This window comes from Chenopodium album, chromosome 7 (genome assembly GCF_948465745.1).
Source record: "Chenopodium album chromosome 7, dcCheAlbu1.1, whole genome shotgun sequence".
Classification (NCBI taxonomy): Eukaryota; Viridiplantae; Streptophyta; class Magnoliopsida; order Caryophyllales; family Amaranthaceae; genus Chenopodium; species Chenopodium album.
The window spans coordinates 30,585,233-30,602,508 of NC_137840.1; the positions used below are offsets into that span (position 1 = coordinate 30,585,233).

Genomic DNA, 17,276 nt, shown 5'->3' on the forward strand with positions numbered 1-17,276 from the left:
GATGAGGGTTTAATTAATTATGCTTGGGGTTTAATTAATTAAGCTTAGGGTATAATATAATAAAATTAGATTTGTAATTTAATAAGGTTGTTTAAAAAAGAGTAAGGGTATATTGGTCAATTACCACCCAAAAACATACTAAAAAAGGAAAGAAACAGGTTTGTTGCAAGTAAATTAAACCACCCAAAAAAGGAAATTGTTGCGAGTAAATTAAACCGGAGGTACTAAATAAAAATTAGGGTAAAAAAATTAAATAAATAATGGTGATTAAGTGATTAGGGGTGTTAAAACCGAACCGAACCAAAGAAAACCATCCGTTTCGAGCTGCAACTAATCTGATTTGATCCGTGAAACTCAACAACCAAACTCGATTTGTAACCGAACTAAACTCAACCCAAATCTGAATTTCACTAGATTTGAACTGAACCTAGCATCGGTTTGACCCTATTTGAACTCAACCCAAAACCAATTTAACTCAAATTGAACTCATATCTAACTGGTTTGACCCGACATGGACTCAATCCGAATCGAAATTGACACGACATGTACCTGAGTCAATCAAATCTTTTTTATCATAAGTGATATTAACCTGACCCTATTTTAACCCGAGCTGATCTTGACTTGACATGATTTCAAACTAACCATAATTTTAACCTAACTTATTTTTTACCTTATTTTTTACTTAAACATGTGTTAATGACACGATATTGAAAAATGACACGATATTGAAAAATGACACATTAATAACTTGATATCAACCCAATAACAAGATTAAAAAAACTCAATAATTACTCAAATTTGAACAATGTACTTATGTGAATATTAAGATTGGCCAACCAATCAAAATTCAGCCAAACACGAAAAGTTTCCAAATCAGAATTGACAGATTACTGAGTCAACTTTAGTAATCAAAAAACACTTATCTCGCTTCCGAGAGGCGAGGGGAGCCTTACTTACAGGTTCCAAGCCTGGCGTGACTCACAGTTCCGAGCTTCACTCCTTTTGAGAATGCTTTCTTTCCCTCCAACAAGAACGACAGGAGTCTTAGAGTGCCTCTCACACACCGAATCAAAATCATTCGAATCGAAACTAACCCGATCCATAGTTATCCGACTCGAGATTAACCCGGTCAAACTCGTTTTAAACCCGGTCTTATTGTATCCGAGTCGAATATGAACCGATCTAAAGTTGACCTAACCCTAACCCTATCTGGACTCCACGGATCTTGACCCGAATTTGACCAACCCGAAAAGTGATCCTATCCGATCTGAAGCGGATTAAAAGGGTAATTGTGAACCGAATATATATGACTCTAACAGACCCGACCCAAACTCCATCCGATTATCCGAATTGACGCCTCTAAGGTGATACTCACTTTGGGTCTCTTAGATCTGTCATATACTACTCTCTATTTTAGGCCTTGTAACATATTTCGCTGTATCAAACCTACCAATTAATCAATGTTTCTCTTTTCGACATTATTATCTCACAACTCCATATTTGAGCTGGGACTATCGAATCTCTGGTAGGGATGGCAACGGGTCAGATCTGGACCGGGTCCGGACCCGGATCCAGATCCGTTTTTCTATATAGGATCCGGATCCGTCTGGTCTAGAAAATGAAGACTCGGATCCAGATCTGTCGAGTCCAACGGATCCGGGTTTAAAAAGGGTCCAATATATTTTGCGTAATTTTTTGCAATAAATGTAATGTTCGGGTCAAAAAATTTACTTCAAACTTACATTGTTGGTTATTAAGTTCAACCCCAAATTAGCCAACTTATACACTCATATTTTGAATTAAAATTATAAATAACAAAAAAAAAATACGATGTTACATATGAGCTGTTGAAAAAACAACGATAATATATATAATATGAGCATCCAAAATTCATCTCTTGAAAGGGTTAATCTTTATCACTATCAACATTTTAAATAAAGAAACAAACAATTTTAGTTTTTTTAATGGGAAAATTTAAAAAAACGGGTCCACGGATCTGGATCCGAGTCTAGGGCCTAGACCCAGATCTAGATCCGTTTTTATCAGCAGGACCCGGATCCGTCGGGTCCAAAATTCAAAGACCCAAATTCGTGAAAAACGGATCTGGATCCACGGATCCGGGTCAGGTCCAGATCCATTGCCATCCCTAATCTCTGGTCTTCCTATAGACACCCAATTTTCTTACATTTTACGGAAAACAATAAGCTAGCAACGCTCTCCCCCCCCCCCCCCCCCCTTTTCAATATATATATATATATATATATATATATATATATATATATATATATATATATATATATATATATATATATATTACAATTGCAACACTTTTTATAATCATCCATATTTTATTTGTAAAACACATTTTGTATGCGACTGGACATGCCATGTTTCCACTTGTAAAATTTAAAAGTTTTCTATACAACGCAGAACAAGTAACCCTTGTAATATTAACCAACTAACCCCCTATGTACCTATCAAGTTATATCTATCAAGTTATATTCTATAACACTGACGAAGTAATCACAGTAACAATAATCAAGAAACCCCACTTGTAACACTAATGAATTAGTCCGGTGTGACCAACCACATATAAGAATTTGTGTTATTTATAACATTCTGTTAAATGAAAATATTATATACTACTTTCTTATTTGATTTTTTTACCATATACCCTTGAGTTTTTTCGTTTACTCATCATGTACAACTTAACTTTTGTAAATTCATCATATGACCTCGAGCTTTACAAAAATACACCATATACCATGATGACTAATGATTATTAACTTCGTCAATCATTAATGACGGGGAAGACATCTAAGGTGGTTTTGATACATAATTAATCAAATTCCACTGATTGTTCATTAGGAGTATACGGTAAAATTTTATAATAACTCTAGGGTATATGCTGTATTTGAAAATTTTCAATAATATATAGTTAATAAAAAAGAAAACTCAAGAGTATGTTGAAAACATTATATATTATATACTTTTCCTTATATAGTGCTCACTCATACTCTACTAAGGCCTTGTTCTTTTGAGCTTTTGGGCAGAGCAAAGCAGAGCAGAGAGATTTCAGCAGAGCAGAGCCGAGCCGAGCCGAGCAGAGCAGAGAAAATTTGATTATTATTATTACTACTGCTACTACTACTGCTACTGCTGCTACTGCTACTACTGCTGCTACTACTACTGCTCCTACTGCTACTACTACTACTACTGCTGCTGCTGCTACTACTACTACTATTATTACTACTACTACTACTACTACTACTATTATTATTATCATTATTAAATATTTATTATTATTATTATTATTATTATTATTATTAAATATTTATTATTATTATTATTATTATTATTATTATTATTAGTATTTATTTATTTATTTATTTATTTTTATTTTTTATTATTATTATTATTATTATTATTATTATTATTATTATTATTATTATTATTATTATTATTATTATTATTATTATTATTATTATTATTATTATTATTATTATTATTATTATTACTACTACTACTACTACTACTACTACTACTAATACTACTAATATTATCGCATTATTATTATAATCATTAAATTTTTAAAGTTAAATATTAATTATTATTATTATTATATTAATTATAATTATAATTATTATTAAATATTATTTAATTATTATTATTATTATTAAAAATTAATAATTAGTATTATCTTTAAATTTTAGTTATTATCTTAATATTAATTGTTATTATAAAAATCAATTATTGTTATTATAATTAATATTATTAGTTATAAGTATTATTATTACTATTAGTATAATTACTATTATTATTACTATTACTATTATTATTAAATATTAATTTTTATTATTATTATTAAATATTAATTTTTATTATTATTAATATTATTATTAATAATAATTTATTATTATTATTATTATTAAATATTATTAATTATTATTATTATTTTTATTAAATATCAATAATTAATTATTGTTATTATTATTCTTATTAAATATTAATTATAATTATTATTAAATATTAATTATTGTTAAATATTAATTATTTATTATTATTCTTATTAAATATTAATTATTATTATTGAAGCAGAGCAGAGCAAATTGAAGCAGGGCAGAACAGATTTCAACAAAGCAGAGCAGAGCAAAGCAGCTCTAAAGAACGGGGCCTAACACCTTTTTAACTTTTTTCTTCTCTTATCTATAATTTTATACAAAAAAATTTCTTATTATTACTTTTTTTTTTAATCATTTTTTAATTACCTAAAATTTACATTTACATAAAATTTTAAAAATTCAAATCTACTATTTCCTCCGTTTTTTTATTATTGCACCATAAGAGTTTGGTGCAAATATTTTGGTAGTGGAAAAAAGTAAGAGAGAGAAAGGTAAAAATACAAAATTGTCCATGTGACATTGATAAACTAAAAACTAAGTGTGAAAAAGCAAAAGTATGTTGAGTATTTGTAGTGTGAACACAAATAATTTTTTTCCTAAAGAGGAAATGATGTAATATTTGTGAAACTTCCTAAAAAAGTAAGTGGTGCAATAATAAAAGAACGGAGGAAGTATATAAAACTCTGTCCCTGTTAATGTGTATCTCATTAGTTTGTGTTGCTCCATATTGCATAAACTTGTACTCTTCCACCCTGATGTCTGTTCTATTTCTTCAACAGATGAATAGTATGGTAGCATATTATGGCTAAATCACTAAAATTCCTTAGATATGGCTCATTGAAATAGTATGGTAACGCTAAAACCCTTTTTAAAAAATTTGGCCCTTTTATAAAACTACATTATAAATATGGTTTATGGTTTGCAATTTGCAGTCTGAGTCACAGATCATATTACATTGTTATGTGGTTTCAAAAATTTTGTAAACCGCACCTAAATGACAAAGTCAGCATCACAATTTTAAAATTATAAACCACATTAAACTACAAAAAATATGATTGAATTTTAATTTGATACTATCTAAACTGAACTCTGAATAGTCATACTAATACTTGACTAATTTTTTTTATGAAAAATAGTATATTTTCCGTTGAACATATATATTGTTGCATTAATTTTGCTAAGAAATCCTTATATGTTATGGAGGATGATACTTATGAATAATGAGCTGTCCATCCTTATCTTGTCTAAAAAGCTAGTTTTGTAGTACGTGGTTGAAAATGTAAATAACAATTTGGAAATTTTGTCAAAAAACCACCCGTTAAAAACATTTTTTTGTCAAAAACCACACGAGAAAAATTATGTTGTCCAGGATCACCCAATTATTAAATTTTGTTGTCAAATGCCACTCGACTCCAAATCTCCGGTGTTGACTTTCCCCATGTGACTTGCACATGATTTTTAATGACCCCCCTCCCTCTTCTTTCTTTTTTTTCCTTTGAAATTTTTTGAGTTACTACACTCTCTCTCTTATCTCTCTTCTCTCTTCGCCTCTATTTTCTGTTTAATTACTTGTTACTAGAGTGTACCCGTGCAAAATGCACGGGATATATATTATATTAGAAAGATATTAAATATATACTATAAGAAAAAATTTACTTAGAATACGGGAAGTTGATTTTAATGTTGTAACTTAGACCCCGTTCTTTTGAGCTGTTGTGGACTTGTGTTTTGGTCTGCTCTGCTGAACTCTGCTTAGCTCTGCTCTACTAAATATTATTAATTTGTTGACACTTGGTTTTCCCTGCTAATTGCTATGCTGAAATCTTATGTTTTTTCCCTGCTCAAAAGCTTAAAAGAACAGGGTCTACTCTTATATGTCGGTGGTCACGCAATGTGGCAAGTAATTATGGGATTTACCTTGTCAAAGCTATAGAGGTTACCGAGGTAACTTGGTTCAGTGATGTAGGAGTTACTTTGTTCTTTTGCAAACAGTTTTTCGATGAGACCAGTTTCGCAAAAAACGTGTTGTATATATATATATATTTTTTTTTGTTCATGTATTTCCTAAAAAAAATACATATAATCGAATGGTTGAGGATTTTGAGTGTTATGGTGAATTGTTGATAAATGAACTATATACTCGTGGTACTGCATGTCATCTATTATACTACGTTAAAAAAAAGAATAACACAAAGTGAAATGTTATTAGTGTACTTACAAAAAAGTGTAATATTAGTAATATTACCTTGTAAAAAATACGAAAAAAAAAAAAGAAATTAAAAAAAATTGTGGGATGGTAGTTATTGATTTTTTTTTTTTTTTTTTTTTTTTGGGAATGGGTAGTAGTTGTTGTTTGTTTTTTTTTAATTTTTATTTTTAATTTTAAATTTTTTTAAAAAATAATATAAAAAAATATAAATGCATGAAAACTCATAAGCGAGTTTGGAGCATTTATGTATATTTAAAAGGAAAAATTAATTGGTAGTTGTAGATTTATTTTTATTTTTTTTGTTTGAAATAATGGAGAAATGGAAGTTATTGTAATGCAAGTTAAAGAGGTAGTTAATAAAAAAAAAAATTTAAAAAAAAAAAAGAATGTATAGAATCTCTCCATTCAAGAATTGGAGTATTGTGATTTGTGAGTGAAAGTTGAAAAGAAAAACTCTTAAATTATATATTAGATTATAAAACAAAGAGGAAAAATAGAGTGCAATAAGAACACTCAAGGTGGAAAGTATCGTACAAGGAGTAAAGCGAACAAGCTCAGTCGTAATACGAGAATATTCCGGTCGTCGGGAAAGTTAACGGCAGCGGCGGCCGAACCAAGAAGCATCTAGATCCCCAAAATCAAGGTCCGTGAAAGTTGAAGAACAAGGGTCAAGGTGTAACTGTGTCACACCAGATTGTAGCTTCCGAGTTCTTGAATTTTGATGATGAAGATGATGATGATATGATGGCTTAAACCCAGTCTGATTTTTTTCTTCAATTGATTTCCTTTTTGGAATTTAGTGGCCTAATGTAGTTTTAGTAGGCAGTAGTTTACAAATTAGGGAAAATCTAAGGTTGTTGCTCTAAAAAATTGTGTCTTACTAATTTCAGACCTTTTAGTCAATAACAATGGAGCTTGCAAAGAGAGGGGAGAGATTGAACATAGAGAGGAGAGAGATAATGAAGGGAAATCCAAATTTTAATTTTCCGAGAAATAAAGGGGAAGGAGGGGTATATTAAAGTCACGTCCAAGGCATGTGGGCAGGGTCAATGCCGGAATTATGGGTCAATGCAAAATAGATTCTTGTGGCATTTGACAACAAATTTTTAAAATTGGGTGGTTTTAGACAACAATTTTTTTTTTCGGGTGGTTTTTAACAAAAAGTTTTTTTAATAGGTGGTTTTTGACAAAATTTCCTATCAATTTTTATACTTCCTATCATACTATAATGCATCCCTATTAACGCATTAGGCAAATCCTTAATTATATGTTAAAATGTTAATGTTTGATAATTATTGGAAAAGTTATTGATGGTTTATATTTATTGGGAAATTTATTTTCATCTCTTTTTTTTCCCTAATAAAGACCTTATAGAAATGATCTATTTAGGCCTTGTTTAGTTCACCTTATTTTTACGTATTTTAGAAAACATAAGTTCAAATCGGAAAAAATAAGTTCAAATCAGAAAAAATAAGTTAAGTTTAGATCAGATCATTATTTTATGTGCAGTTTTTTATTGCTAATCATTTTAATTCCGTAACAAAAAAAAAATGAAAAGGTTTTGCATAGAACGGACTCACGTGAGTCCAGTTTCTAACCTTCAAACACATCACCTCTATTTCTTCTCTCCTCCATTTTTATAATCTTTCATTCATCACCATTTTTTCACATTTTCTCTCTCCTACTCATTCGGATCCTTACCTCATCGTAGAAGCTTCCTCTTTCTTCTTCAATGACAGACTCAATTGAATGTAAACCACGACGACTGCTGCCACCGCCGCCCTCGATGAAGAAAGGGACGAACACCGCTCTCAATCTAACGAGTTACCAGAGAGAAGGTTGGAGTTGATTGAAACAGCAACATTCTAACATGATTAACTTGGGAATAAATGGAATTAAGGGAACCCAGATGGGTTAATTAAGTGCAAAATTTTTGACACAATTCATTATATCGCAATAAGGTTATTGAATTCATGTATGATTATGGGAAATTTACAGCACTGTAGGTAAAACGATGGCGATGCTGTAAAGCTCGCCATTTTGTTGACATTTATGAAATGAAAAACTAGGTATTTTAATGGGTGTTTAACACTGCAACTAAATCTAACAAATTTCAGAAAGCTCCAACAACAATATATATGCCTAACGAATATTATCTAATGCATGAATAATATTATCTAATACCTAACTAATATTATTTAATTTATGATACTTATTATCTAATATTTGACCAATATTATCTAATTTCTGATACTTATTGTCTAATTTCTGATACTTATTATCTGATATCGAACCATTATTATCTAATTATTAACAATTAATTTTTTTTTTGTATGATTGGACTTATGTGAGTCCGTTCTATATAACACTTTTCTTAAAAAGATTATGAAAATGACATTTTAATAAAATACACATTATTACGTATCTAATAAGACTCCATTTGATTATTTTTTCCTTATAAATTATTATACACTTAAGGTTAAAGCTTGGTCAAATCAGACAATCAGATCAGATCAACAAAAATAACAGGCCCTTAGAGTTTTGAACATTCTACCTAAGAGAGCCTTACTTTTTTTTTAATGGATTGTTTAAAAAATGACTAGGGAAACACATACTTTGTATTACTAGTACAAGGTAGGAGACACACGCAAAATTGTGTATGCAAGATAAGAAAACTATATGGCTCGATTTTTATTTTTATTTTCTGAAATATTATCTTCCAAATTCTAAATATATTAGTGACTTTATAAATTGATGACATCATGGATTTGACTTCCTTTAAAATAAATAAAAAAAATAGTTAGCTTTTAACTTTTAGAAAAATTTGTTAATTACTACCTCAAAAAAGGTATTTGTGAATTACTACCCCTAAAAAAAAGTTGTTAATTGCTACCCTAAAACTGATTTACTATAGCAACTACTACCTTTTTTACTAATCCGTCTACTTAACCTCATAATGATTTCATTATTCATCTAAATTCTAATTAGTAGCTCTAAAACCTTAATTAATTAGATAAACCCTAGCACCACCTTCCCACCACCATTGTACCACCTCCGACGGCCCCTCTTTGGCCCCTTACCACCTCCGACAGCTCCTCCACCATGAAACTCACTCCCTACACTCAATCCCCCAGGCCACCACAAAACCCACCCTCACGTTCCCTCACCACAAAATCCACCCTCTTCCTGTTCCCCCACCAGATTTCCATCTCTATATCGCTTTTTCGGCACACAATTCCCACCCCCTCACCTTCCATCACCACAAAACCCATCATCCCTACCATTCCCCACAACGAAACAAAGCCCTATCCCGTGGATGGGCTATTTTCGGGGGCTAGAAGAAGGGAAGAGGCGGTAATCAGGGTTGAGGAAAGGGGAAGGGTGGGTTTTAAGGTTTGGGGCAAAGGAAGGGGCGGTAATTGCGGTGGAGGTGAGTTTTTTGGTGGATGACAAAGAGAGAGTGGATTTCGTAGTGGGGAGCCGCCAGAGGTGGTAAAGGAGGGCTGCCAGAGGTGGTGGGTAGGTGGTACAAGGGTTTATCTGATTAATTAAGGTTTAAAAGCTGTTAATTAAAATTTAGACAAATAATGATGTCATTAAGAGCTTAAGTAGGTTGATTAAGAAAAAAGATAGTAGTTACTAGAATTAATCTGTTTTTAGGGTAGTAATTAACAACTTTTTTTTAGGGGTAGTAATTCACAAAGGACCCCTTTTTGAGGTAGTAATTAACAAATTTTCTTAACTTTTAATAAAGAATGGTAGTTTTTTTTTTTTTTATTTTTTTATTTATTTATTGATGGTAGTTATTTTCAGAAAAAATGAAGGTTTTTTATTTTAATTTTTTTTTTTATTTTTTTTTTTTAAGAAAATAAAAGATGAGAGGGATATTTTGGGAAAGAAAAATTTATCACCCAAAACCCCCTTTGACTTTATATATTACAAGCTAAGAGACGCACACAATGCGTGCGTGTGCAATATAAGTAATCTACCAAGCTCTATATTGATGGTGTCATGTAGGCTAAATAATAAAATTAGATTTTTCTTGAAAAATATTTTTTTTTAAAAAAAAGATGGTAGTTTTTTAAGATGGTAGTTACATTTAAAAAAAATGGTAATTTTTTTAGATGAGAAGGGTATTTTGGGAAAATAAAATTTATCACCCAAAACCCCCTTTCACTTTATATATTACTCCCTCCGTTTCAATATGATAGTCTCATATGGAATCAATCACATAATATTATTGTGGACCCGAAATTCTACATGTGCGTAATTGGTTTTGTATTGAACATAGTGACTCTAATATTAAATATAGTAACCTTAATTTTAATATAGTAACCTTTAATAAAATTTGTGTGATTTTTAATATTGTTGCAAACAGAAGTATGATATTATGATCCTAATTTTAACCTAGTGACTTATATTATTCATATTGTCCGGTATTTTAAAATTTTCATTTAAAATTTTTTATCTCTTATGACCTTTATAAAACACAATCACTTTTATTTTAACATAATGACTATTATTTTAACATAGTGACCTTTTTATTAAATTAATAAAACGACCATACTATCTCTATTATAAGTGGTTCATAATAAATTAGTGTAAACCAAGTCTATTTAAGAGTTTGTAAAATAAGAAAATAAGAATATTTGGAATCTAGCATTAAAGTAAAAACAATTCACAAATAGTTTTGCCTTATTTAATATTTTTTAGGAAAGCATTAGCTATAATTGCATAAATCATGGGAGTAATTTTTTTACTTAGAGTCATTTCATTAATTCACAATCAATTAATCTAAGCAATCAAAATTTATTATGTATAAAATAGGAAATAAAAACTAAGTTAAAAGTAGATCTTTTTGAAACGCCCAAAATAGTATATGGGGCTAACAAATTGAAACGGAGGGAGTACTATAGATATACTATAGATAGATATAATTTTTAATGAAAATTAATTAAATAATAATAATAGCAAAAAATTCTCTCCCGTTAGATGATTCTGTTAGGGCTGAGGGGTGGATTTTCCGGCGTCGGTTACATTCTCCGGAGTATCAGGCGGGGATTTTCTCCAGTCTCTTAGGCGAGTGTATCATCATCATCGTTGTCGTCGTCTAGTTCCATCGTCGTACGGGTGTAGCGTAAAGATCTCTTCGTAAAGGATTCTTATTTGGGTTGAGTGTGCGTGGCTTTAGGGCATTTCTTCCTGCATTCTGGTCAAGTTTTCCCGTTGATTTATTAGGTTTTCCTGGCGTTTGGTCTCAGACGGTTTAAGGTGCTTTGGTGGATTTTCAAGCGAAGCTTTGCTCTGTTTTCAGGCGTCGTTCTGGCGATTTTCAGGCGTCATTCTGCTCTATTTTCAGGTGTGGTTTGGGGCGATTTTCAGGCGTTATTCGTGTGTGTTTTGGGTATAATTGCTGGCTATTCAGGCAATATCCCTTTGGTTTTGGGGGCAGTTTTTGGTGCAATTTCCGTGGTTTTGGGTTATTTTCAGGCGTGTAAAAGGCAGTTTTCAGGGTGTTTCACGGGTAGTTTTCAGGCATTTTTTTGGATTGGCTTTAGACAGGTTACACTAATTTCGGGCGACTATTTTTTCTTGTCAGTTTTCATGCTCGATTGTGACTATTTTTGTGCATTTTGGCTCTGGTTTTAGGTCTGTTTTTGGGCAGTTTCTGGTCAGTTTTGCTGCGCTTAGGGTGCTGGTAGTTTTTGGTGTAAGCTTCGTGCTATTTTCTGGTCAGTTTTGGAAGCTTTTTGCAGCATAATTTGATTTGTTGTACTTCGTTGTTTTGTATCGTATCGGCTTTGTTGGTGTTAGCAGCTTGGGTAGTCTCTGGTGGTGACTGTGTGTAGCTATGTCGGCTGCCCGGTTAAGTTTCATTGCCCCTTTGTGGGTCTTATTAGTTCTTGTCAAGATGGAAGTGGCAATAACCTTACTTCTCAAGCATCTTAGTGATCGTCATTTTTATATTGGACACGTCATTTCTTACTTCTAATTTGACTATTTATAATAAGGCTGAAGTTACTTTTTTACGTATGGGTATTTGGTTATGTGGGGTTTGCTACAAAATGCATACACATCGTACTAAGTGTCGTCATAGTCCGATTGAGTTTGTGTCACCTACAAATGAAAGAGATGGTATAGTTCGTTTTGTGCTTCATGGTTTCTCCAAGCCGCAAGCTCCCTCTTTTTAAGCTCAGCTTGGATGCATGTAAGATCAACATTGTGGTTTTGATGTGGCTTTTCTTGATGGTTTGTTCTCCAAGGGATTTCGTATTGTGAAGTCTATACCTCCCAAGTGTCGTTTGGGGTTTTCTCGGGTTTCCAAAGGTGCCCTTGATAAGGTGATCTCTAGGCCTGATGATATTTCTAGTTGGGTCTCAACCTTTCGCTCGCGAATCAGCTAAGAGTCTAGGTCTTCGGTAAAACGTCGACATCAAGAAGAGAGTATCTCCCGTGTTATTTTTTCATGGAGTGCACCAGGTGGTAATTTGCAGCTTGTGAGTAGGGATGACAGTGGGTCCTCGACCCGACCCAGACCCGGTTGGACCCGACCCATATTTTACGGTTTGGGTCCTTAATTTTTAGACCTTATGGGTCTGGGTCGGATATGGGTCTAAGCTTAATGGATCGGGTCTGGGTCTGGGACCGGGTCTAAAAATTGTAGACCAGACCCGGCCCAGATTCGACCCATGCATGGACCCATTTTTATTATTTTTTATTTTTTTTATAAATAATTAATATATATTAGTTATAATATTATTAAAAAATAACTTAATATACTACGTAATTAGAGGTTGAGAAGATAGACTTTTATGAATGTGAGCAAATAAAACAGCAAGTAACCAAAAAATTAAGTTTTAGCATAATATGATTTTTTTTTCTTACATTGTCTTTACTTTTTAATAAACAAATTATTAGTGTGTCAAAAATATGAACAATTTTTTTTAATGTGTCCTTTTATTATTTTGAAGTAGTAGTATAATTATATATTTATAATATATATTCAAAATTATAAAATATTAATAAAAATCATAGTTATACCCGTTTTAGACCCGAGACCCGCTAGACCCGATGGATATGGGCCGAGTCTGATTTTTTTAGACCTAGTGGGACTGAGTCAGATCTGGTTCCACCTTTAAAATTCCGGGTCTGAGTCTCAGTGGACCCGACCCATTGCCATCCCTACTTGTGAGGGATACATTGGCAGAGGATTCTCATACTTTATTAAAGGTTGATGATGAGGACCTTGATATAGAGGAGCGTAATATCAAGCAATGTCATAGAAAGATTTGTGATGGTCATTACACTGCTGCAGTTCGGGTTCTTTCTTCTTCAGGCGTTGCTCCTTATGATGACGCCACTCTTGCGGATTTACAGTCTAAACACCCTACTTCTCTAACTCCATCCTTGCCTGATATACCTGTTGATAGCCTTTATCTCGTTACTACTTGTGATGTAGTTTTGGATCGGATTAAGAGTTTTCCGCGCGGCACATCATGTGGAAGGGATAGTTTACGTGCTCAGCACCTTATGGATTGCTTGATTGGTGGTGCTGTGGCTGTATCAGATGAATTAGTTGAATCCATTTTCGGGGTGCTTAATCTTTTTCTAGCTGGAAATTGTCCTATGAAACTAGGAGAGTATATTGCTAGTGCTCCTCTTACACCACTTATCAAGTCCGGTGGTGGTATTCGTCCGATAGTTGTGGGTACTATTTGGCGGCATCTGGTTTCGAAGGTGGGTGCTATTATGGTTGGCTAATCTTTAGAAAGTTACTTTGACGGTCTTCAATTTGATGTTGGGGTTTCTTCAGGTGGTGAGGCAATTCTTCATGCTGTGAATCGTTGTTGGTGGATTTTCAAAATGCCTTTAATCTTTTTTATCGAACGGTCATGTTACGTGAAGTTTGTCGTCGTTTTTCGGGCATTTCGCGGTGGGTTGAATTCTGCTACTCTAATGCAGCTATATTATATTATGGGGACCAATCCTTATGGTCGTGTCAAGGAGTGCAGCAAGTTGACCCCCTTGTTAAGGAGTGCCTCTGGTTTGTAAAATCAGAGATGCTTTTGACTTATGTCTTTAGGCGTGGTATTTGGATGACGACACTATTATTGGTGACATCTTGGTGGTGGGGAAGGTTCTGCATTTGATTATGGAGGAAGGACCTCGATTTGGGTTATACCTCAATGTGTAAAAAACTGAAGTTTTTGGCTTTCAGTGGACCCTCGAAGTAGGCTCGTGGGTGTCTTTCCTCCTCATATTACTCGACCTTCACATGGTGTGAAGCTGCTTGGCGATCCCGCTAGTTCTGATCCCGCTTTTGGAGGTGACCTTATAATGTAGAGGGTGACCAAGACCATTGCTCTAATGGATAGGGTTGCTAAGCTCAATGATCCCCAGTGTGAGTTGTTGTTGCCTAGGGCATGTACCGGAGTTTCCAGACTTTAATTTTCCTTGCGTAATTGTCCTCCTGATACTTTTGAGGTGGCTCAACGCGCTTTTGATGAGGCTCTTCGATCTTCCTTGGAGCGTATCGTTATGCGGTAAGTTTGTTTAATGGAACGGTAGGGTGTGACATTTTGAGTAATCGTACTGAGATCTCTGCCCCTAAACTTATGAAGAAATTAGCAGATATATATTTCACAAAGGTTATCGCATCTACAGAATCCGCCTTCACTTTATCTCCTCGTCAATCAACATTGTGGAAATCGCAGCAAGGAGATCACACCTCTACTTGGCTTTGGGCAGTTCATAATTCTGGGTCAGGTTAGTCGATTAACGCAAAGACATACTGATGTGTGCTGTACTACTGCTTGGGTGTTCCTTTATTCTTTGTCTCGACGCCGTGCTCTGCTTGTTCAAAGGTTTTTACTGGAGATATTTTCGGCGATCACGTGGTGACGTGTGCTGGCATTGTAGGCACTAAACATCGGCTTAATGTTGTTTGGGATACCCTTGTTGATATTTGCTATCTATCAGGGATTACAGCTAGAAAGGAGGTTGGCATAGGATTGTCTGGAGAGAATGACGGGGCCCTCAGACCTGCCGATGTGTTACTTTATTCATGGGATCGTGGTCGTGATGTATGTGTCGACTTCACAGGGTCTTCTCCTTTGACACAGACAAGGCTATCTGACTTTATTCCTGGACGGGTTGTGGCAGATGCGGCTCATTGGAAGCGGGTTAAGTATGAAGCTCGTTGTCGGGCGATTGAATATGGTTTTATTCCCTTCTCCTTTTCTTCGCTTGCGGAATTAGAGAAGGAGACTGTTGCGATGCTGAAGCAGATTCAGAGGTTCTCGACGATGCAAGACATTGAGGCTCGTGTTGCAGGCTTGCAGCTCATATCTTCACTATGGTAGGCTTTGCTATAACTAGAAGAGTGGGGGCCCAAATTGTAACTCGACTTCCCACTAATTTATTGCAAGTTGTATGACTTTTGTTTTTGAGATATAATAATAATAATAATAATAATAATAATAATAATAATAATAAATGAATAAATAAATAAAGTAAACAAGACAAATGAAACATACCTCCAAGAAAAACAGAACCATCAGAATTGAATCCAATAGAGCCAGGATAGCTCCCAGGAATCCTAGTCGTTACAAAACCCCCAACAGTCAGTCCTATTGATATCTTCACACCACCACCACCTCCTCCTCCTCTTCGGCCACCGCCACCGATTTTCAACTCCTCTAACAAGTGAGACCCTCGGCTACTACTCACATGAAACAACCCTTCCTGCGTCTTACCAATCCCCGAACTCGCCGTAGAAGAAAAACTCCGCTGAAACAGCAGCTTCGTTTTTTCACCTTCACCAGTAAAATTAACATTATCTTCATTTGAGTTCAAAACATTTATCTCAAAATACGCCTCTTGCGGAAAGGATTGAACCATTGGTGGCCCTGGCAAAGGTAACGCCATCCTCACCACTGATTTCGCCACCGAAGATAAACTTGCAGCCACGGCTCCACCACCATGGTTTAAGCCTTTTATTTTGAAGGACAACTTTTGCATAAAATCAACTGATCCTGAACCAATTTCCCAACTCTCTTCGACCTCATTAATACTAGTCGAGTTATTAATACTGCTACTGCTATTTTCTCTGCTGCTGTAAAAATCCCCTGTAAGTCGCAGACTCCCAAATAAAGATGATCTAACAGACGGAGAACTCGACACGTAACTATTAAAGGCAAATCGTGACCATCCATTCTCGACAGCGTCGGTGATCAAAGCTGGATGATCAGCCCAATTGAAGAAAGATTTTGTAGACGAACCACGGCGGAAGAAATGAGAACTTAGCCTTCTTTTGCTGTTTTCTTCTGTCTGTAACGGTGTCGTTTTAACCTCTGTTTCGACTCCTCTGACTTCTTGTTCATGGCGCTCTGTTGCAACACTCCTTAAATTAGACTTTCGACGAATCATCAGAATCAAGAAAATGATCACCATAAGTCCGGCGAAAATCGCAGTAATTAACGCTTCACGCCAACCAAACATCATCGGTTATCAGCCTTTAGGTGGTCGGGGGATAGAGTTTAAGGGAGAAAGTGGAATTTTCAAAACTAGAAGGAGTTCAAAGAAAACAATAATATATGCAAAGGAATATTTGTGAAGAAAATTGAGACAAAACGTGGACTAAAGAATTGTTCAAGAAAGGTAGGAAAGTTAAAGGAATCATCAAAGTCATGATTCTAGAAATATACATGCGGGTTTGACACTATAAGTATTTTTTTATTGGGACCAAAAATATTGTAAATTATTGATCAAGTCTTGTTATGGTGTATGTTATGATGTACAAAATTCATTAATTTAACGGTGCCGGCACCCTTTGCACTTTTGAATTTGCGTGCTTCATGTTTGTTCTAATTTTATTTGGGTACATTAAAATTGCGTAATTGATGTATGAACCTACTAAATGACTTCAGGCCTTCAGCCTTGCTTCAATTTCATTTTTAATAACTAGTATTATATACTTTTGGAATACCATAGTAACGTAATAATGTATATTTAAAACAAAATAACGTAAATATTTTGTACTATTTAATAAAATAAATCCTCAAAAACTTTTAATTTCAAATTTATTTCTCTCTCCAATGTTTCTCTTCACCTTTTCTCTACTCAATTCAAAACTTCCATTTTAACATCATTAATTTCTCTATCAT

The 17,276-nt window shown here is 33.8% G+C and overlaps 1 protein-coding gene across 1 annotated transcript in view; it reads right to left on the bottom strand.

Moving 5' to 3' along the window:
• Positions 1–16,860, bottom strand: part of LOC145641019 (uncharacterized) — a 28,669-nt gene extending 11,809 nt beyond the window's left edge. The window contains exon 1 of the mRNA XM_081692220.1: positions 15,648–16,860. Coding sequence (XP_081548346.1) covers positions 15,648–16,614 — 967 coding nt within the window. The 5' untranslated portion in view covers positions 16,615–16,860. The remainder of the gene's footprint in view (positions 1–15,647) is intronic.
• Positions 16,861–17,276: the final 416 nt, after the last annotated feature.